Here is a 23,160-nt window from a genome sequence, read left to right as displayed (position 1 = left end):
GGCGAGTCCGCGCGCTGTGAGGCGCCTTCCCAGCGGCCTCAGCCTCGAGGAGGGCAGGAGGCGGCCGCGGCCGGAGCTCGGTGGCACAGGCGCCTGTCTAGCGAGCACACGGCCCTGAGTTCGATTCCCGGTGCCAAAAAAAAAAGACGGGGAAAGAGGACAGCTGAGAAAGCGCGCCGTGAACAGCAGCGGCCTGGCTTGCGGATTTCCGCGATTGTTACGGGCTCGGGGCAGCGTCAACAGCCCAGAATTGGCCTCCAGGAGCCCCGTGGAAGTGCATTTGGGGCACAAGAGAGCTCCCTGGAGCGTAGGGCGAGATGGCGGACGCTGGTACACTGCGACTGCCAGGGAGAGAGCTCCAGGCAGCGGAGGAGGTGAAGAAGAGCCCTGATGGGCGGACAGGGACCCCCTTTGCAAGATGGCGGAGGACCGAGTGGTAAACGCACGGGGGTAACAGAGGGGTGGACGGACCCTGAACATCAGGGAGAGTGCAGCGGAGCCGTCACCGAAGAGGCTGAGAACTGGCCCTGGTGAGGAAAGGGCGGCAGGCAGGGCATGAGGCGGCCAGACCTGCAGCTCTTGGCATCACGAGGGCATTTGGGCAAGGCAGGTCAGAGTGGGATGAGAACAGAAGACACCAGTATTTACTGGGCCTCTCACTGTTAGGCACCAGACACATCAGAAGTGAGGGACACCAAGGAGGTAGTAGTAAGCTGCCTCAGGGAACTCGTCCTGCCGCTACCTCGGGAAAGTTGGGAAGTGGGTGGTTCAGGGAAGTCTCTGCTTACATCACACAGCGAGTGTGTGTGTGTGTGTGTGTGTGTATGTGCGCGCGTGCGCACGCGCGCGCGCGCGCGCGCCCTGGGGATTAAACCCAGGGCCTTTACACTGAGCTACAGACATCCTTACCCACCCCTCCCTTAAAGTCTGAAACAGGGTCTCACCCAGGCTGTGCTTGAGTTTGGGATCCTCCTGCCTCAGCTTTCCAGAATGCTTAGGATTATAGCTGGTCCACAATGACCAGCTGGAGTTCTCTTTTGAAGATCTGGGGTTCTAGGCACATTCCAATGGCCAAGCCTAGACCTCAGTCCAAACCTATGCAGTAGGTGCTGTTAGTATCCCTATTTTTCAGATGAAGAAATGCAAGCACAGAAAACCAAAACAACTGCTCTAGATCAAACTTGCCCCAGTGAGAGAATCAAGATTTGAAGACAAGCCAGGTGAGTACAATGGCAAATGCCTGTTGTCCCAGCTACTTGAGAACCTAGGCAGGAGGATGGCTTAAGCTCAGAACTTTGAGGCCAGCCTGTCTCAAAAAAGTTAAAAAAAAAAAAAAAAAAGAGGCTCCAGTTCCCGGGTATCATCTGTCACTTTTCTCCTGATGGTGTCCAGGGACAGAAAGGATGAGACGCTCAGGGGTGGCACTGAGATGGACATGCATGTGGTGCCTGGGCTGCGCTGGTCCTGCAGGCGGCGGGAGGTTCCCCTCACATTTCCTGCAGCCTCTCTCGGCACTCTTCACACTGGGCCAGAGGAAAGGTGCCCTCTCATGAATCGCTCAGAAAAGTTGAGAAGGTCACTTGCTCAGGCCCTTAGCTTCCCTAAGGGCAGAGCTCCAGCTACTTGGCCAGAGAGAGGATGAAGGCGGCAGCCACCCCAGGGCCTGCTTTGTTGTAAATAAATCACGTGGCATCCACACGCAGGCAAGAGGAAGTGGCATGGCAAGTGACCCCCTGCATTAGACTGCCCAGGTGTGCTGAGGGTTCTGCAGCTTTGGAGATGCTGGCAGGATGTCCCTGGTTTTTTTTTTTTTTTTCCCCCCCCCCGGTACCGGGAATTGAACTCAGGACTTTGCACTTGCCAGGCAGGTGCTGGGCCACTGAGCTAAATCCCCAGCTCCTGTCCCTGGGTTTGTGAAGGGACCTGTGGGGTACATCTGCCCTGTTGTGGGAGGCGACAGCTAAAGGGCTGGGGCCCGGCCAGAGCCAGTGGAGTTCTCAGTAATGAGGATGATGCCTACAGCAACCACATCTGTTAGTTCCAGAATTGCATGTACTGCTCATCCCTAAATGGTCAGTTTAGCTTTTTTTTGGTGTCGGGGGGTTGGGGGGGGTGGGCGGTGCTGGAAATTGAACTCAGGACTTTGCCACGGAGGTACTGTGCTGCTGAGCTGTATCTCTGGCCTGTTGTTTTTTTTTTTGAGACAAGGTTTCACTACATCCTCAGGTTGGCTGTGAACTAGCGGTGGTGCTCTTGCTTCAGCCTCCTGAGGGCTGGGATTATAGGTGTGCACCACAACACTAGCTCAGTTGGCTTGGTTCTTTGCAGTTTCACTGTGGTGTGAAAGTGATCACATGGAGTAGGGCTAGGGTTAATAGAAACCATACTTCAAATTTTTTTTTCTTTTGGAGACAGGGTCTCACTATGTAGCCCAAGCTGGCCTCGAATTCACAGTGATCCTCCTGCCTCAGCCTCCCAAGTGCTGTGATTATAGGCGTGCCCAACCATGCCAGGCATACTTCGAATTTTGATCTTTTCCTAGACTAGCATTATGCAGTACAGTATGTACTGGGGATTGAATTTACGGCCTTTGTACTGAGCTACATAACTAGCCTTTTTAGTTTTGGGACAGGATTTCAGTAAGTTGCTTAGTTGCCATGCTGGGCTTGAACTTGCAAACCTCTTGCTTTAGCTTCCCAGAGTGCTGAGATTTTAGGCATATGCCACCTCACCTGGCTTTTTTTTTTTTTTTTCTTTTGTCTTTTTGAGATAGGGTCTCACTATGCAGTTCAGGCTGGCCTTGAGCTCACTTTGTAGCCCAGGCTGGTCTTGAACTCACAATGATCCTCCTGCCTCAGTCTCCCGAGTGCTGGAATTACAGGGGTGTGTCACCACTCCCGGCTTTCACCTGGCTAACTTCTGGTATTTTTAATTTCTGATGTGTTTACTGGGATATTTATTGAATATCGGGTAAAATAACCCTTAGTTACTAAAGGCTGATCAGGCCCGCAATCTCCCAAGCGAGTAGACGGTGAAGACTTAAATAAATGAGACAATGGAAATGATTTTAGGGCTGTAGGAGGGACTAACTCTCTTATAGCTTTAATATTCTCTGAGTTTAGCCAAAGACTTTTTTAGGTAGCCCATATTTATTTGGTTTACAAACAAAGGGGGAGGATACTCAAGAAAAAGCGGGAATCTGGGCAAGACTTTTTGAAGTAATACATTATGTTAATTTAGGAGAACTATGTTATCTCTAGGAAGGCCTTCACAGCAGGAGTGAGATGCCTATAGCTACAGTCTCCTTTAAGTTAATTGGGGTTGGAGCCAGACATCCTCAGCTGTGGCCTTTAGACAACTCACAAGTAAACATGGAAAGCCAATTGGTTAATATAAAATCCTGCTCAGAGCCACTTTGTAGTGGTCCCCAACAGATACTACCCATTGTAAGTTGAGCAGCATATTCATACGATTAAAAAGTGCATGTGCCAGGCACGGTGGCGCACACCTGTAATCCCACTCCAGAGGCTGAGGCAGGAGGATCGTTGTGAGTTCAAGACCAGCCTGGGCTACAAAGTGAGCTCAAGTGAGACCCTGTCTCAAAAAGACAAAAAAAAGAAAAAAAAGTGTATGTGCTAGTATGGTGTTGTACACAATTGTAGTTCCAGATATTTGGGAGGCTGAGGCAGGAGGTTCACTTGAATTCAGGAGGGCAGCCTATGCAACACAGTGAGACTCAGTTTCTAGAAAGGAAGGAAGGAAGGGGGAGGGCAAAGGAGGAGAGAAAGAAAGGAAAGGTTCTAGAAGATGGATGTGGTACATCTCTGTAATTGCAGCACTCTGGGAGGTGAGGCAGGAAGAATCCCACGTTTGAGCCTCACCTGGGCAACTCAGCAAGATCTTGTCTCAAAATAAAAAATGGGCCGGGTATGGTGGTGTATGCCTGTAGTCCTGGCACTTGGGAGGCTGAAGCAGGAGGATTGTCTCAAGTTTGAGGCCAGCCTGGGCTATATAGTGAGACCCTGTCTCAAAAATAACAAACCAAACAAAATGGGTTTGATCCTCAGTACATTAAAAAAAACAACCCACTCTTCTGTATAAATCTGATTGGCTGTGAGTAGAGGAGAAGCCTTTCCGGCTATGGGAATCTGCAGGGGCCAAGTCACAGAAGTGGAGAGCTCATATTCAGTGGGCTGGGATCTGCAGAAGCTGGAAGGCAAAGGTGAGCTGCTGGCAGTTTAGTCTAACAAGCATCGGCTTCTGTTTACTTGGTGGGAAACACTTTCCTGGTCTCCTCTTCAGAGGAACAGGGTTTGAAAAGACAGCTGTCCACGCTGCTAAGTTAGTGACCTCCCTTCTTTCGCAAGCTTCCCTACAGGGCAGGAGGGCTGAAGACGAATTGTGAGGTAGGCGGACAAGTCTGCTGGGTTTGTGGAGGAACTCGGTCCCAATGGAAGTCTTTTGAAGACTGGCAGCCTCTGCCCTCTTCTTGCCTGCAGCAGATGTGACCCTGGAACACCCTGTAGCCACGGGAACAAAAGCCTAAATGCTAATAAAGCTGAGTCCCTGATGGCACCACTGCACACTGGAATGGAGGATAGCAGATGCCCAGACACACATCTCAAGTGAAAAACAATCACTGTTTAAATCACTGATTCAAAGCTGGGCATGGTAATGCACACCTGTAATCCCAGCACTTAGGAGGCTGACACAGATCATCCTGAGGGCTGAGGATATAGCTCAGTGGCATAGTGCCTGCCTGGCAAGCATGAGGTCATGAGTTTGATTCCCGGAGCTCAAGGCCAGCCTGGACCACATTGTGAGACCTTGTCTCAAAAAACTAAAAAACATAAAACCAAAACCCAATTGCTTTAGCCAAATGCATCTTTGTTTTACATGGGGCTTGCCCAGTGTTTCATAGGTACTGTATACCTGTTTCCCCACAAACTAACCAGCAAGCAGAACAAGCTCTAATTTTTTTTTTTTTCAGTACTGGGGTTTAAACACAGGGCCTTTGCACTGAGCTGTATCCCAGCCCTTTTTCACTTGGAGACAGCATCTGGCTAGTGTCCGGGTGGGGCTGAAACTTGTGTGCACCACCACGCTTGCTCTAAATGCTTAATATTTCTCCAAGGATTTTATTTTCAAGTATCAGTTACTGACGGACTTTTTCATACTTCCTGCTGCCAAGACCATTCCTAATAACGCTGGTCTATGGTCTCTCACTCCAGAAAACACCCAGGCGCAGCAGCTCTGCACCATCCGAAGCATCTGAGAGGGGCCAGGGGGTGGCTGCTAGTCTGGGGCTTGAGAAAGCGGAAGCTGCAACCCCGGGCCCCAGAAGACACTAACTTCAGGGTAAGTCAGCCTTGTGCTTCTAGAAGGGAATGTCTGAAGTAATTACCACCTAAACAGAGGTTTATTTTGACCTTAAGTTTTGGAAGTCCTTGTCCAAGATTGGGCAGCCCTGTGGCTGCCAGGGCACCAAGTGCTGATTGGGGGGAACCTTAGCAGAGTGAATCACTTACAATCGGCAGAAGAAACATGGGCTGAGGTCCAGCGGGTGCCACAGCCCCCTCTGAGGGCAGTCCACCAATGACCTAAAGACCTCCCTCCTATGGGAGACCAAGGGCTCCAACAGTGCCACCTTGGGGATCTCTGGGGTACACTCTAGGTAATCAAACCACTGCAGGCCTGTGATCCTTCTCTCTCCAGGTCCAAGAGTGCTCGCCACCTCTGCTTTGTGAATCCACTTGGAAAGAACCTACTCTGTGGACAGAGCAGCTGCATTGGGTGTGGTGGCAAACACCTACAATCCCAACACTCTGGGAAGCTGAGGCAGAAGAATAAAGTGTGAGCTGAGCCTGGGTAGCTCAGTGACTTAGTGAGATCCTATCTCAAAAAAAAAAAAAAGTGTAGGGAACATATTTCAGTGCAAAGGGCCTGTGTTAAAGCCCCAGTACTGCAAAAACAGACACCCACAACTGCATTACAGAGCAATGGACACCCTATGTACATCCATCCATGTTTAAATGGAGAAATCTACCAGGTGTGGTGGTGCTTACCTGTGATCCCAGCATGCAGGAGGCTGAGGTAGGAGCATCGCCACCAGTCTGAGGCCAGCCTGGACTGCATAAGCGACTATCTCAAAACAACTCCTCCACAAACCCACAAAAGGCAACAGTTCTCCATTTTTTTTTTTTTTTGTCTTTTTGAGACAGGGTCTCACTATGCAATTCAGGCTGGCTTTGAGCTCACTTTGTAGCCCAGGCTGGTCTCAAACTCTCAACGATTCTCCTGCCTCAGCCTCCCAAGTGCTGGGATTACAGGTGTGCACCACCATGCCTGGCTTGTTTCTCTTAAAGAGCAGAGTGTAAGCAGCTGGGAGTGCTGGTGCAATCCTCCAGCCTCAGCCTCCCGAGTGCTGGGATTACAGGCATGCGCCATCACGCCTGGCTGGTTTGTAGATGATGTCTAGTTAAGTAAAATATTCAGTATGTTTCCTTATTCAAATTTTTGTTTTTGGTTTTTTTGGGGGAGTGGGTTTGTTTTTTTGAGACACGGTCTCACTTTGTAGTTCAGCTTGACCTCTAACTCAAAGTGATCCTCCTGCCTCAGCCTCTCAGTGCTGGGATCACAGGTGTGTGCTACCACACCCTGCTCTCTGAATTATTTGATGTAACTGAATAGTTCAAATGAAGTTCCAGATAAATCACATGCTACCCAAACACTCGCCCCTCTTGTGAGAGTTGAGGACCCACACAGATTCTAGTGTACTGCACTTCCCCATGTGAAGCTGTCTCTAACTGTAAGAGATCCTCTTTCCCAGACACCATCTTAACTGCCAGGAGGGAAGGGGTGCCATTCAGTTTTTTTTTAATTTTTGTTACCAGGAATCGAAATCAGGACCTGGTGCTTGTCAGACAGGTGCTTGTGCCACTGAGCTATATCCCTGGCCCTTGCTCAATTTTTCTAAAGCAGGTTTTTATCAATTTCCTACTTCAAATTAGTGCATCAGCCCAAGTGGCAAGTTTTGGCCATGTCATCCCCATGCACACACCTCTATGCTGGAAGGAGTTTTTAAATTGTTTGCATTTTCAAAGGGTTAACTCTGAACCTAGAATATCTACTAACAGATTCTAAAGCCAGTGCTTGAGGTAGAGGCTGAGCCGGGCCAAAGCAGCACACCTTTTCCACATGGAACTTCTAGAGGGATTTTTGTTGTTGTTTTTGGTTTTCTGGAGACATGGTTTCACTATGTAGTTAGGCTGGCCTTGAACTTGAGGAGATCCTCCTGCCTCAGCCTTGAGTACTAGGATTATAGGTGTGCATCACCATGCCTGGCTTGTCTGGAACTTTTCTTTTTTTTCCCCCCTTTTTACCAACTTTTTTATTTTTGTTTGGAACATCTAAGCAAATGATTCCTATCAGATCAGACATCTCTTTTGAACCCAATCATATGAGCTCTGTGGGCTATTACACACTGTTCAGCCCCTGTAGTCATAACTAAGCATAAAATATGGAAACTCTAGTCTCCTCTCCCCATAGGTCAACTATTTAGGAACTGCTGCTGTTCCTTAAAACTTTAACAGAATCTCATGTGTTAAATAACAGTTGTGAGAAAGGCTGCAAGACTGTCCTGAAGACCCTGTTTTAATTGCTTAGGACACAGATACATCATGTAATCACTCACAATAGTCTGCTGCAGCTTAAAGGACAAGGCTGAAAATGAACTTGTGAATCCTTAATTTTAAGTAAGTATCTTGCAAAAAAGTCAGGAGTAGGGCTGGGGGCATGGCACAAGTGTCTGCCTGGCAAGTGTGAGGTCCTGAGTTTGATTTCCACTACCAAAAAAATCCCCAGAAAACAACAAACAAAATAAAACAAAGCAAAAAACACAGAAAAAAGTCAGGGGTAGAATGGTCTCAAAACAGTGTCTTTACAATTAGTACTCTTCGCCATGTGTCTTTATTCGTTTGCTGTGATACAACTGACAAGGTTGGTAAGTGCGGCCCCAGGTCTTGGGCAGCACTTTTCTGAGAATAAAGCATCACTTTCTCTGCACAGTGGTGAATGCTGGTATCTGGATGGGCTGGATTGGGTGGACAGGCTGGAACACTGGCTTCTTCCTCACTTCTGAGTGTGCTTTCACCGTTGGGAGCAGCTGATTCCTTTTGATGATCTGCAAGGCCAACTGGGTGTTACCTACAAAAACACTTCCGTTAATACCATTAAAAAGCACACGACAGTGCCACCCAAAACAAGTGGCCATCAGAAGCCAGCATGAGAGACCTAAGAGGTGTGCTCTGCAGCGCTGGCCCTGGGCATCACTGGGGCCTCTGCCCCAGCCCTAGACATTCTGATTTAAGTGCTGGAGAGGTGGCTTGGACAGTGAGATATCTTCCAACTTATTTTTCCCCTTAGGGTGCTAGAGATTGAACCTAAGCCATCAAGCATGCCAGGCAAGTGCTCTACCACTGGAGAGCATCCCAATCCCTAACAAGGGAAAGGTATCCCTTCCTCTTGGGTTTCTTTTTCTGAATCCTGCCTATATCTGACACTCCTGGTTCTGGCTGGGAAGAACATAAAAGTTTATTTTATCTTATCTTATTTTTGTTTTTCAGTTTTTCTGAGATAGGGTCTTGCTGTGCCATTCAGGCTGGCCTTGGGCTCACTTTGTAGCCCAGGTTAGTCTCAAACTCATGGCAATCCTCCTGCCTCAGCCTCCTCAGTGCTGGGATTATAGGCGTGTGCCACCATGCCCGGTTATTTTAAAGTTTCAATTTTTTTTTTTTTTTTTGAAGTTTCAATTTTGAAGACAAAAATCAGACAACAAAAATTCTGGCCTCCTTGAAGAGATATAGTGCTCTCCAGAGAACATGACTCACCGTTCTGCAGCTCCAGGTAGACAGCCAGCAAGATGGCCTCAGGTGGGACCTCCTTTGGGTGAATCATGGAAGCCGCCTTATGCAAAAAGAAAGAGATTCATGAAACCCAGCAGCTTAAGATACAAACTCCAAGTAATGACTAAAAACCCTCCCAAAACCTAAAGTTAGTTAAGTAGTTCAACATTTACTTTCTCTTGACTAATCCATACTGTGTTGGATTTTTTTTTTTTCTTTTTGACAGAGGCTTTTGCTATGCAGTTCAGGCTGGCCTTGAGCTCACTTTGTAGCCCAGGCTGACCTTAAACACTGAAGGAACCTCTTGCCTCAGCCTCGTAAGTGCTAGGATTACAGGTGTGTGCCACCACACCCGGTTGAATTGGAGTTTTTTTTGGGCAGTACTAGACACTGAACCCAGGGCCTCACACATGCTAGACAAGTGCTCCACCACTGAGCTACATCTTTAGTTCTATTTATTTTAAGACAGGCTCTTGCTAAGTTGCCCAAACTGGGATCAAACTTGGGATCCTCCTGCCTCAGCTTCTCAGAGTGCTGAGATGACAACAGTATGCCACCATACTGGCTCTACTGAGTTCTTAATAATAGAAAGTTGTTCTTCTCTTGGAGCTCATCAGCTTAGGTTCTTTATTCTGTATTTTGCCTGTATGGACACCCTCATTTTATACTCTAGATACAACTCTGTCTGCTGGTAGCTCTTCACCACCGATATAACTGTATGTATATAAAAATCTGGATGTTGGGCTGGGCATGAGGCTTAGTGAGAGAGTGACTGTCTACCACGTGCAAGGCCATGGATTCAATCCTCAGTACCCCAAGAACAAACAAAGATCTCAGTGTCCACCTGTTTTCCTAAGTAACATCAAGTATTATAAGGTGCAAGCAGTTATCAATGTCAGGAATAAGAGTTTAAACTTTACTTTTCCTGTACTGGAGATTGAAGGTAGGGCCTTTGCACTGAGCTACATCCCAGCATCTCTCCTTTTTTGAAAATTCTGAGACAGGACCAGGCATGGTTGGCACATGCCTGTAATCCCAGCACTTGGGAGGCTGAGACAGGAGGATTGTTGGGAGTTCAAGGCCAGCCTGAACTACACAGTGAGGCCTTGTCTCAAAAAAAAGAAAAAAAATTGAGAAAGGTTTCCCAAAGTCACTTAGTTGCCCAGGCTGGGTTTGAACTTGGGATCCTCCTACCTCAGCCTCCTGAGGGCTGAGATCACAGGTGTGCACTCTGGTCCGACCTGGCTAGATGTCCCCATTTTGTTTTCTGTCCTTTTTTTGAGACAAGGTCTTGTCCTGCAGTTTAGGCTGGCCCTGAGCTCACTTTGTAGCCCAGGTGGGCCTAGAACTCAAAGAGATCCTCCTGCCTCAGCCTACTGAGTGCTGGGATTATAGGCATGTGCCATCACTCATGGCTTCCCATTCTTATGCATGAAACAATTTAATCAAATAAATAACTTATTGGTTTAGGCAACATGCTGCCCTTATATCTAAGCTAATAGCCAGCATTTTTTCTCTGTTGCAATACTAAGGAAAGGAAGCCTGGGCCACTCTGGTCACAGATGTTAAAACTATTTATTCCTTTTTTTTTTGATACCGGGAATCAAACTCAGGACTTTGTGCTTGCCAGGCAGGCGCCTATGCCGCTGAGCTATCTCTCCAGCCCAAAACTATTTATTCCTTAGTCTGGACCTCTTGGGCAGCAGCCTTTTCCTCATCTTACTGTCAACTTGTACTTCCACATCTAGTGTCAGTAGATCACTGCTTCCAGCTACTGACCTTAACATATTCTGCTACTTTCCTTAACATATTTGGAAAACTTTTTTTTTTTGTTTTCTGAGGCTGGATCTTGCTATGTAGTTCAGGCTAGCCTTGCAACTGTGGTGGTCTTCCTGCCTCAGCCTTATAGGTAGCTGGGATTATAAGTGTGTACCACTGTGCTCGGGTAGGTCTGGCTTTATAAGAGAAAAGCATCATTAGAGCATTTTGTGGCTATTAAAATCCTTTTCACCAAGCACGGTGGTACTTACCTATAATTCTAGCTCTCTAGAGGCTGAGGGAGGAAGACTGCCTTGAGTTTGAGGCCAACCTGGGTTATGTAGTAAGTTCGAGGCTAGCCTGGACTACAAAGCAAGGCTATGTCTCAAAAAACAAAACTAAAAAAACCACACAAAATCTCTTTTTCCCCTCGAAGTGGCTAGTTAACACAGGTCATTTACTGTTCTCTGCACTGACTACAGTATGCAGCTTTTTCTAAAACACAGGAATGTAAGGCAACAACTTTATGAAGCTTACTGGCACTTTGCTAGCTGGTTATAAGGAATGATCAGTGGTGGGCAACAGCCTTGGAGACATCTACTTCCAGGTCTTCACTCACTGCTTTGCCCTTATAGCAGGGGGGGCCTCCCAACTAACAAAGGCCCAGCCGCTGGATTAACCTAAAAACCAAGGGACCAAAACAAAAGCTCCTTGGGCCCCAGACCAGCCCTGCTCCCATCTGTCTCTCCCAGCTTGGGAGTAGCCATGGCCACCTGCTGCAGGAGAATCTGAGCTGCACTGGACAGAGCTGGTTTGCACTGGACTTCAGATTGGAAGTCCCCATTTGCTGCAGGGCCCCTGCTGTCCAGGCCACTTTAGTAGGGCTATCACACCCTCGTCTTGCCACCGAGAACAGTGGAATATTTTAACTCTTGTGCTCAATTCCTAGATAATATTAGATGTATTTCCCTAGACAGTCTGTCATTTAACCTTTCTGACTTGGAATCAGAAATGCTCACTTAAGATGCCACTAAGTTGACTAAATATCATTTGTTTTTTTTCCACAGTACAGCATCATGACTTTTTTTATTTTTTATTTTATTTTCATTTTTTTGGTACTGGGAATCAGTGTAACATTTTTTTTTTGGCACTGGGAATCTAACTCACGACCTTGTGCTTTGCAGGCAGGCGCTGTGGCGCTGAGTTATATCCCTGGCCCTGTTTTGTTTTATTTTTTGATAAAAACAGTCTCACTATGCAGCCCAGGCTGGTCTTGAACTCTGGTAATCCTCCTGTCTCAGCCTCTGGAGTGCTGCCACCATGTCTGGCAAGCATCATCAGCTTTAGGCACATCAAGGTCACCTACATAGGCAGGAACTTTCTGGAAACCATTCTATCTCCTGAGAGCAGGCTGACTTTCAATTACAGTTACTCTGACAGCATGTAGAATGTGAGGTCTTTCATGTGTTGCTGGTAAATATACCGTTGGCACAAATTTCCTACATTCTCAGTCTTAAGTTTCTGCATACAATTCCTTTTTTTCTTGGTATCGGGAACTGAACTCAGGATCTTGTGCTTGCCAGCCAGGCACTGTGCCTGCTTTATCCCCAGCCTGCAATTCCTCTTTAAGAAGGCATCTTTTAGTTTTAAGTCCGTGGGGCAATGATGTATCACATCTGCTTAGCCTGATCACCACAGCTTAGCATGAAAATAAGTACTCTAAAGGATCTGCTGGATAATGTCCTTCTGAGGAATCAGCCCTTTCCAATTCTGTGAAGTCAATGGAAAATGACTGGAAATGAAATCATGCCCATGATTTTTCCAGGGATGAGTGGGTACCTGAACAGGTCTAATCAAAAGCTTCCTCGAGGCTTGATGGTGTACCATTTCAGGAATAAATGCAGAGGTCTACTCCAGTTATACATTGCCAACAGCTTCTTTACTATGTTTGGAGTTCCTCTAATCTTGGCTCTGAACTCTCACCTCTCACAGATGCTATCCTGCTAACCCTAACTAATGTTGCAGCTGTTGGCTCGTCCTTTCTGAGATCTTCTATGCAAAAACAGGATTACAGGATGGGTGTGCTGGCACAGGCCTGTAATCCCAGTACTCAGGAGGCTGAGGCAGGAGAATTATCACAAATTCAAGGCCAGCCTGTATGACATAGCGAGATCCTGTCTCAAACAAACAAACAAACAAACAAACAAGATAGCAAAACAGGATTATATAGAAACTGGTTCATGCCTGGCTCTTTTCACTCAGTGTGTCTTTGGTATCTTTTCATTTTAGTACAGAGTTTACAGCTGCACTGCATTCCTCTGTGTAGATGCACCATTATTTATTTTTTGCTTGGTATTTTCAGACAGCGTTTTGCTATGTAGTTCAGGCTGGCCTTGAACTATGTATAGCCCAGGCTCATCTCAAACATGCGGTGATCCTTCTGCCTCAGCCTCTTGAGTGCTAGGATTACAGGTGTGCACCATGACTGGCTCAAGTAGTCTCTTACTTCAATGATTTTCAATCTTTTGGAATTTTAATTATTAAAATCATCAGGTCAAACTTAGCACTGTGTATGTTGCTTCTCTTGAAGAATAATTTAAACCCAGGAAAGTAATATTCCATTGTTTAACGAAGTGATCAGAAGCTTCAAGCAAAGCCCATGACCCGCAAGCCCTCTGCTGGCCGATCACAGGAAGGTGCAGCCCTCCCATGGCCTCACCTGGTGCAGACACTTCCGGGCTTTGTCGTACTCGCTTCGCAGGCAGTATGCACTGGCAAGGTTGAACAACATCACAGTCCTGGCCGAGGTGACGGAACTGGGGTAGCACTGTGGGGCCCGCTTCCCGGCTGGGGAAAGGGCAGATGCTGGTGAGGAGGCTCTGCTGAGGGCGGAGAGCAGCCTGCCACCTCCCCAAGGGCTCACTGGGATAAGGCACAGCACCATTCCTCAGGCCAGTAAAGAGGGGCCCTCAAAACTTAGGGTTCAAACTTTGGGGTGCCAGCCAGGCTGCCTTAAGTATTTATAAAACTTACAGGATTCCATTGCTTCGTTTTCACCCTTGTCTGACCCTGTAAAGACATGAAAATAAATCTGAGGGGCAGACAGCATGGATTATTTTCTAAATACCCAGCTCTTATGAAACAGAACCCAGTATAAAGCAATCTGTCACAGTACTGACTTTCCATGTAGTGGGGCTTTTATTAAAGAGATACCAAAATGTTATCAGCCACTACCCCACAAGCCTGAGAGTTAACCTTCCATAAAGTGAATGCCACATAATTTCACTTCCTCTAAAACTAAGCCATGATCCAAACTTAACTTTTGAATGGAATATTTTTATTACTCCTTCAATTGTGGAATCTGTTCAAGAAAAAATACACTATCAGAATGAAACCAAAATGAATCCTCTTAAGCTGGGGGATGCTAGTACAAGCCTACAGTCCCATCTACTCAGGAACCTATGGCAGGAGAATTTCTTGAGCCAGGAGTTTGAGCTCAGCTTGGACAACAATATCCCATGTGCCATGATACTGGGAATTGAATCCAAGGCCTCGTGCATGCTAGGAAGCCCTGTGCATGAGCCTTATTCCCAGATTATCTTTTTAAAAATTCTGAGACAAGGTCTTGCTAAGCTACCCAGGCTAGCCTCAAACTTGAATCATCCTGCCTCAGCCTCCTGAATAGCTGCGATTATAGGTGCATCACCCGACAGCCATTTCTTTAAAAAAAAAAAAAAGAAAGGAAGAAAGGAAAAGAAAGAACAAAAAGATAGGAACATAGAAAGAACAGTTACTACAAAGTAAGTCTGGCCAAAAATGTGAGGAGTAGAACTGAAAATTTTCCCCCTCACAACCTTGCCTTCAGTTTCTATGCTCTGACTACAGCAGAAAGGAAGCAGAAACAATGGGCAATGCTGACCATATGCACCCTCACTAACCTTGGTCCTGCTCATTGGAAGAGATCCCTAAGGAGACGTCGGTGACATTCTCGGGGTTCAAGTGAGTAATAGCATCAGATATTCTGTCCAGGGAGATGAGGGCTTCTGCTGCATACAAATAGCCCAGAAACCTGAAAGAAAAAGCAGATTCCAAACTGAAAAGTAAGTCACCACACAAATGCCCAATGGAGAAAAATGTTTCACACCGGGTATGTGTTTTCATGTCCCTTCACCGATACCTAAATTTATTTAGGACGCCAGGCGTGGTGTTGCACACCTGTAATCCCAGTACTTGGGAGGCTGAGGCAGGAGGACTGTTCCGAGTTTGAGACCAGCCTGGGCTACAAAGTGAGGTCAAGGCCAGCCTCAACTGCATAGCAAGACCCTGTCTCAAAAAGAAAAAAAAATAAACAGGAAGAAAGCAGTTTAAGCTGACAAATTAATGTTGCTCTATTATTTAGAAAATACTACCACTAAAAAATCAATGAAGTTCTAACATAACAACAGACAGGTTCATGCTGGGTGTGGTGGTGCACACTGTAATCCCAGAACTGCGGAGGCTGAAGCAGGTGGATTGCAAGTTTGAGTCCTGCCCAAACAACTAAGAAATTTAGCAAGGCCCTGTCTCAAAAAATAAAATGGCAAGGAATATCCTGCAGAGAAAGAGAAAGACACAGACACAGACACACATATCCAAGGCTGGATGCCTAATGTGTAGAGCATCAGAAACAGTTTCTTTCATTCTCGGCTGCTGGAACAGTAAGAAAGCACCAGGATGCCAATCCTAGGCTGGATCAGCCTTACTTATATTCCATAGGTTTCGACTTTTTACAAAATGTACTTTATGTTCACTGATGCTCTGCCAAGATGTACATCCTCCTGGTTTACAATAGTCTGGTTCTTCCAGTCTCCCTCTCTTTTTTGAGACAAGGTCTCACTATGTAGCTCAGGCTTTCCTTGAACTTGTGGTGATCTTCCTGCCTCAGCCTTCCAAGTGCGACTGCTAGGATTAGGCGTGCACCACCATGCCTGGAAGCTGAAAGGGCAAACTCAGGGCTTACTTCTTGGGCTAGCCTGGCCTAAATGAGTCCATCCACATGATCTTGGAACCTTAAATCATCAGGTTTTTTTTTTTTTACATCTTTTTGAGACAGTCTTGCTATGCAGTTCAGGCTGGCCTTGAGCTCACCTTGCAGCCCAGGCTGGTCTGGAACTCGCAACGATCCTCCTGCCTCAGCCTCCGGAATGCTGGAATTACAGCCCAGCAATCATCAGTTTTTTGCTTTGTTTTGTTATTTTATTTTATTTTACTTTTTAAGAGCAGAATATATTCATTGAGGGTAAGAAATCTTCTGTCCGAGACAGACAGAAGGGGGGGCCTGAGTGGGTTGCTCAGGAACCTGTCTTTTCCAGGGACTTTTACAGAGCAAAACCACAAAGTGAGGCAGGTCCAAGGTAGAAAACATGGAACTGACTAGATGGGCATGAGGCGGGACAAAACTATGATAAACCAATAAGATCACAAATATGTTTGTTCAGGTAAAATTGATTAAATCAGGATCAAATGGGGAAATGAGTCAAGTAGCAAGTGGACTTGAACATAGAAGAGGGGCCTTTTCAGTAGGGGGGTGGGTTAGTGACTCTTCCTGGCCTTTTCAAGGTGAATGCTACCTATTTACAATATCAATCCTGGAAGTCCATTCCTAGAAAAGTATGTGGGCGCATCTGTTTAATCTTTTGTCCATAGCTGGAGGTATCTGTCTCCCCTAGTTGCATAGTATCTCATCTTCCGCACTGGCTCCTTTGAGGGTCTGGCCTGTAGGACTGCCTATAGTATTTGTACTATTTCTATCTAACTCAGCTACCTATAACATTTCCCCCTTGGAAGAAGAAGTAACCCAAACTGCTGTGAGGGAGTAACTGGTGATGACTATTCTGGCTTCTTTAGGCTGACGGGGGTCATAGTTGTTGATTGGCAGTCAGATACTCTCCAGAGGTCTATCTAAAGGTCCTAGATTGACACCAGGCATTTTCATCTTGGGTAGGTGTGTAGCTTTAAATCTATGTCCAATGATCTTGGTGGGGAACCTCTAAATGATACAGGGGAAGAACCTCGCAACCTGAAAGAGTTCGTGTTCTCTAAAATCGAATGAATTTTAGGAACAACGGAGGTTAAGAGCAGAATATATTTATTGAGGGAAAGAAAGCTTCTGTCTGAGAGAGGGATAGAAGGGGGGGCCCGAGTGGATTGCCCCTCTTTATTTTTTTTGAGACAGGGTTTTGCTATGCAGTTCAGGCTGGCCATGAACTCACTTTGTAGTTTCAGCTGGCCTCCAACTCACAGCAACCCTCCTGCCTCAGCCTCCCAAGTGCTGGGATTTTAGGTGTATCAGTTTTAATGTGACTAGTTTTAGTGATTTATAAACTTCTTTTTTTAGTACTGGGGATCAAACCCAAAAGTAGTCTACTACTGAGCTACATTCCAAGCCCTTTTTATTATGAGTTAGGGTCTTTCTACCCTATCTAGGCTGGTTTCAAACTTGCCAACTTGACTCCAGATAGCTGGGATTATAGACACATGCCACTTTACCTGGCGTAAACATTTTTTTTTTAACCTATTTTGTTATCTTCATTGTCATCTTCATTTCATTTCATTTCTTCTCCTTCTCCTTCTTTTCATGGTCTGGGGACTGAACCCAAAGCCTTGTGCTTACTAAGCAAATGCTCTACCACTGAGCTATAATCCCCAGTTCTTTTTTATTTTGAGACAGAGCCTCATTATATTTCTCGGTCTAGCCTCAGATTTGCAATCCTTTTGCCTCAGCCTCCTCAAAGGCTGGGATTACAGGTAAATGGTACTGTACCACACTTAGCCTCGTTGGATTGTTTGTTCTGGACATGGAACCCAGGGCCTTGCGCATGTTGAGTGAGTGCTGTACCACTGAGTTACATTCCCAGTCCTTAACCCAGTTTTTTTAAGGAAAAAAAATCCACAGATTTCTCAGAGTATGGTTTTTGAATTCCAAGTTTTGTATATTGTAAACTAAGACCAGTAAAAAGTAAAAGGGCGTAGGGCTGGGGACTTAGCTCAGCGGCAAAAGCGCTTGCCTGGCAAGTGCAAGGTCGTGAGTTCGGTTCCTGGTACCGGAGAAAAACCAAAAAAAAAGTAAAAGGGCGTGCAGATGGATACAATACAGTGGTGCTGGTAATTGAAGTAAATGTATTTTGCAGTATGTTTTTGTTTTATTTTGGCAGTACTGAGGATTAAACCAATGGCTTAGAATATGCTAGATATGTGCTCTGCCTCTGGGCTACATCTGCAGTGAATGTTACATATAATACTTGCATTTGTAATACTTTGGATAAAATTTCCAAGATCACCTTTGAGAAAATCTTTTTTTTTTTTGTAGCAGGAATTGAACTTGGGACCCTGCTCTTGCCAGGCAGGTGCTGAGCTACTAGCTATCTCCCTGCCTCCAGAATTAGTTTTATTTTTTTATTTTTTATTTTTGTCTTTTTGAGACAGGGTCTCACTATGCAGTTCAGGCTGGCCTTGAGCTCACTTTGTAGCCCAGGCTGGTCTTGAACTTGCAAGGATCCTCCTGCCTGAGCCTCCCAAGTGCTGGGATTATAGGCTGGATTATAGGCATGCGCCACTACGCCGGCTGGGATCAGTTTTAAAAAAAAACTTCAAAAGCATGTTCTGTTTTACTCAACACTCCCCACTACTTCCTATCGTACTTCCCTCCCTCCCTCCCTCCATTTTCCTGGTAGTGCTGGGGATTCAAACCACGGCCTTTTCACTGAGCTGTATCACCAGCCCTTTTTTCTTGAGATAAAAATAAAAAAGGGTCTCATGAGTCACTAAATTTCCCAAACTGGTTTGAACTTGTGATGCTCCCACCTCAGCCTTCCAAAGTGTGTGCCACTATGTCCAGCTTATTTCATTCAATTTCAAATAAAGAAATAATGGTGTGCTTTGTGAATTTTAAATGACATTCATATTGAAGAGGTTATCACAACCGTTTGTATGAAACTATCTCATGAAATGATAACAGGAATTTTGAAAAATTCTTGCCTATTTAAATTGCATTCCTCAATGCAATTTTGGAGACCAAATTTCTTCTCTGTGGGTCTTCCAAGGACTCACATTATTTTGGTATCCAAAGTGTTCCAGTCAGACCTAGCAGCAGACATCAGAAAGTCCACAGTTTGTGTTTTCTAGTACTCAGTACAGCAGATGCCATGTTCACTAATCCCTTAGGTGCAACAGTTGAAAAAAATTCACTGCTAAGATATATAATTAGAAAAATTTTAGCTAGTTGCATGCCCACAAATATATGTTCCATTGCAGCAGTGAAAAGCAGCAACACAATTACACAAGAAACCCTGAAGCAAAACAACGCAGGGACACACAGAGCAAGGTGTACTTACTTAAGAGAGCCTGACAGCTTGGGCTGCTGAAGAAGTTTATCTGCATGATTCAAAGCCATCAGGTTATCACCCAGAGCCAGGGCCACGTACGCGCTGCAAGCCAGTATGGAGCATCTGAAACATGAAGGTTAGTAGCTGAAAACTTAAAAATGGACAGTGGTTATGTCTGCTGAGTGGGAAGGAAAGCCCTACTCACAGGAGTGGCAAGCTGGACACCAGGAAAGAAGAGGGGAATGGTAAAAAAACATGATAAACACATCCTGCTGGGTGTGGTGGTGCACTCCTGTAATCCCAGCACTCGGGTGGCTGAGGCAGGAGAATCGTTGTGAGTTTGAGGCCAGTCTGGGCTATAACTCAAGACCAGCCTGAACTGCATAGCGAGACCCTGTCTCAAAAAAAAAAAAAACAAAACACCCAAACCAAACCAAAACCAAACCAAACAGAAAACACCAAAAAAACCAGTAAAAACAAAAAAACCGAGAAACAAAAAACTTAGATTACAACAAAACACCAAACCACTATGTGCGGCATTTTAGTCAGTTAGATAAATCTTCTTTAGTTTCTGTCCAAAACATGACCAAATGAAGTTACTGCAGAATCACTGAGCTTAGCTCACTATACAGTGCCTCTCTCCTCCTATTAAGGTGTCTGTAGTTACTGATAAGCAACAACATCAAGGGGTAACTTTAGGCTGGAGAGTCATAGCAGCGGAGTGCTTACCTGGCACAGGCAAGGTCTTGTCTTGGATCCTTTGCAACACACACACACAACTCAATCTACAGCTGGGCAACAGCACATGTCTTTAATCCCAACATTCTGGGAAGCTGAGGCAAGAGAATTTCAAGTTCCAGCCCAGTCTGTGCAAGTTAGTGACTTAGTGAGACTCTGTCTCAGAATAAAAAAAGGCTAGGGAGGTAGCTTACTATGAAGGCACTGAGTTCAATCCCAGGACCAGAGGGAAAAAAATCCAAACTTACTGTTACTTCAAATGAATACTGAAGGGAAAAAACCAGGTTGAAAAAATGTACATGAAGATAAAAATCTAAGTTATATAGATTTTGCTAAGTTGGGTGCAAACCTAAGTTTGTTCAGTTTCAGTTTTCTGAAACTGAAGCTCAGTTCCTTTAGAACAGGCCTAGCTCTGGGAGCAGTGGTGCACGCCTGTCACCCTGCCTACAGGCTGCCGGAGTCAGAAAAGTCTCCTCTAAAGGAAACACAGGCGCTCAACTCCTAACGGCACAGAAAAGTACACAGCTCCTAGAGAAGGCATAGGGACACTGAACTGAGGCTTACTGCTTTGCCTAGCAAGGCAGATGCAAAAGACTGCCCAGTGCGGTTTGTTAGTCAGTGTGGAGCCTGAGATCCAAAGTGGTCAGACAGATTCTCTACATCTGCACTGCAGACTCCCAGCCTGCTGCTCTCTGCACCCCATGACTCTGCTTCTGATCAAGTCACAACACTGCCCAAGATGCCCTGCAATATAGATGAAGTTTACATTATGACTTCTAGGCATTTATAACTGGTTTTTTTTCTTAGAGACAGAAGAAAAAACAAGAAAAAGGACTAGATGATTTAATTTCTCCTTTTGGCTTATTTTCATTTGATTTTTTTTTTTTTTTTTTTTTTTTTTTGTATCGGGTGCTGGCCAGGCAGGTGCTGTGCTGCTGAGCTATACCCCTGGCCCCAGTTTTCATTTTTATTTTCTTGCCTTTTTGAGACAGGGTCTCGCTATGCAGTTCAGGCTAACCTTGAGCTCACTTTGTAGCCCAGGCCAATCTTGAACTCACAGCAATCCTCCTGACTCAACCTCCGGAGTGCTGGGATTACAGGTGTGAGCCACTACAGCCCGGCCAGTTTTTATTTTAAAATGGCAACATACATTCATTTATTTAAGAAGTATGTAAATATCTACCACATGTCAGGTATGTGTTGCTTCTGAGGTGGGAAAAAGCCACTTAAAAGCCTAGCCCATCATCAATCAGCTCAGGGCCTGCATGCAGGGCAGTCACAATGTGTGCTATCTGTTTTCATGCGAGACTGCTAAGGGGAATGGCAAAAAATGAGCTCATTAACAGCATGGACAGGCCGGGTATGATGGCGCATGCCTGTAATCCCAGCACTCGGGAAGCTAAGGCAGGAGGATCGTTGTGAGTTCAACACCAGCCTGGGCTACAAAGTGAGGTCAAGGCCAGCCTGAACTGCATAGCGAGACCCTGTCCCCCCCCCCAAAAAAAAAGCAGGGATACACAATGTTTATTTTCTACACTTAAAGTCATTTCTGGGACCAGAGATATAGCTCAGTGGTGCAGCATCGTCTGGCAGGTGTAAGGTGCTGAGTTCAACTCCCAGTACCCCAAAAAACGCACGTCATTTCTTACTGCCTCACAGTGGGTGCTTAAGACGCACCTGCTAAAGAAGATGAGCTTCACCCTCACACTGGGTTCTGCAGGGACCCAGTCGACACCTTTCCTGCTGCAGATGATGCCGAGGAAGCAACACCCCAGGCCCTTGCAGCCAGGGAACTGTTTCTGTGAGCTCTGGGCCCTGGACAGGCTCCACATCAGCAGCCTGCTGGGAAAAGCCTATCCTGGCCTCTCCTGACAGTTGGTGGGTGTCACTGCTCCAGCCTACTGCCAAGCCCACTGTGGCTTGAGAAATCAGTCACGTACCTACAATCTGCAACAGGATACTGTTTCCCAGCTAGGTCAAACTATAATTACATACATGAAGGCAAAAACACGTTTTTGTTAACCTCTATAAAATAGCATATTGACCATTCAAAAATAAAGCAGAAAGGGGCTGGGGATTTAGCTCAGCGGCAAAGTGCCTGCCTGGCAAGCGCAAGGTCGTGAGTTCGGTTCCCGGTACCGGAGAAAAACCAAAAAAAAAAAAAAAAAAAAAAAAAAAAAAAAAAAAAAAAAAAAGCAGAAGTACACCCACAACCTTATCAACACCAAAGAAATATCTAAACAATGAAGTGGAAGACTAAATAAGATATGGACATTAGAATGTTTACTACTACTCTTTGAGAAACTAACAACTGCAAGAGAAAGATGCCAGCAAATATTTCCAGCCAGCTGTGAGCCCAGGAATGCCTGTACAGGACAGGAGGATGTCCTCCCCAATTTCAGCTACCACTAGGTTTATATTTTTTCCTGTTTTGGTGTTTGAAAGAAGAAATATTAATACCACACAGGGAGAACCCCAACCAAAGAAATCTGAAATTGTTATATAGTAAATGCTATTTTTCTTTTTTTGTTCATTTTGGATGCTGGTGCTAAATTAGTAAGTGTCATGATTAAAAAAAAAGTTTGTCATTTTTTTTTAGGATGGGGGAGGACATTTTTGCTTTCTTTTGTAACTCTCTTTAAAAACATTTTGGGGTCTGGAAGTGTAGGTCAGTGGTAAGGCACTTACTTAGCATGTACAGGGCTGTGGGCTCAATCCCCAACACTGCAGAAAACAGAACAAGCAAGCGAAGAAAACAAGCCAGGCATGGCCTCACACGCCTGTAATCCCAGCACGTGGAGTCTGAGGGGGGAGGTTCTGGGGTTAGAAGCCAGCCTGCACTACATAGTGGGACCCCGTCTCAAAAACAAAACAAAACAAAACAAAGCACCCCCACCAACAAAAACCCACCACCACTACCACCACCAAAAACCCCCCAAATAAAACAAAAGTAACTTTGGGGTTGGCATTCTAATCAAGGGACATTAGGACTAAGCAAGTTTCAGTGCTAAATTCACCTCATCATTCATGTTCCCCCTTTCTTGATGCTTTTTAATCTATCCCAAGTCTCTCACACCCTCTCACATGCAGCCTCTTCCTCCTAGAACATAACAATAATCCTCGAGACCGGGAAATGCACATGGCTAGAAATGCACATGGCTCTATCTGCTGAACTCCTGAAGAAATCACGTCACTTTTGATCATTACTGCTTAAAGTATACCCCCTCCCCAACACACACACACTACTCGAGGCACCGTGCAATCTGCTTTCCCAGCCACTCAGGAGTTCTGACAGTTCAGCAGACAGAACTCTCCTCAAGGGAAGAGACACACAAGCTTCTGCACTGTGGAGAACCCTGCAAAACCCTACTCTTCCCTCCTAGGTCCTCAGACACTAA

General features: G+C 45.7%; 1 protein-coding gene and 1 long non-coding RNA gene across 6 annotated transcripts in view; one reads left to right on the top strand and one right to left on the bottom strand.

The window, feature by feature from the left end:
• The first annotated feature begins 47 nt into the window (after positions 1 to 47).
• LOC102013834 lies at positions 48 to 6,178 on the top strand. Its single transcript, XR_260781.2, has 4 exons — positions 48 to 530; positions 1,133 to 1,220; positions 5,232 to 5,358; positions 5,716 to 6,178. It is a non-coding gene; the product is annotated as an uncharacterized LOC102013834 (long non-coding RNA).
• Positions 6,179 to 7,949: 1,771 nt separating this feature from the next.
• Positions 7,950 to 23,160, bottom strand: part of Cnot10 (CCR4-NOT transcription complex, subunit 10) — a 66,448-nt gene continuing 51,237 nt past the window's right edge. For all 5 annotated transcript variants that reach the window (XM_013513774.1, XM_005383627.2, XM_005383625.2 and 2 more), the window contains 6 exons: positions 19,034 to 19,147; positions 14,600 to 14,730; positions 13,695 to 13,730; positions 13,381 to 13,508; positions 8,889 to 8,964; positions 7,950 to 8,205 (listed from right to left, as the gene is read on the bottom strand). In XM_013513774.1, the coding sequence (XP_013369228.1) occupies positions 8,051 to 8,205; positions 8,889 to 8,964; positions 13,381 to 13,508; positions 13,695 to 13,730; positions 14,600 to 14,730; positions 19,034 to 19,147 (640 nt within the window). In that variant the 3' untranslated portion in view covers positions 7,950 to 8,050. The remainder of the gene's footprint in view (positions 8,206 to 8,888; positions 8,965 to 13,380; positions 13,509 to 13,694; positions 13,731 to 14,599; positions 14,731 to 19,033; positions 19,148 to 23,160) is intronic.

The sequence above is a fragment of the Chinchilla lanigera genome, unplaced genomic scaffold, assembly GCF_000276665.1.
Source record: "Chinchilla lanigera isolate Chin_1 unplaced genomic scaffold, ChiLan1.0 scaffold00020, whole genome shotgun sequence".
Classification (NCBI taxonomy): domain Eukaryota; kingdom Metazoa; phylum Chordata; class Mammalia; order Rodentia; family Chinchillidae; genus Chinchilla; species Chinchilla lanigera.
The sequence above is the reverse complement of the archived record's forward strand: the minus strand, read 5'-3'. Positions and strand labels throughout refer to the sequence as shown.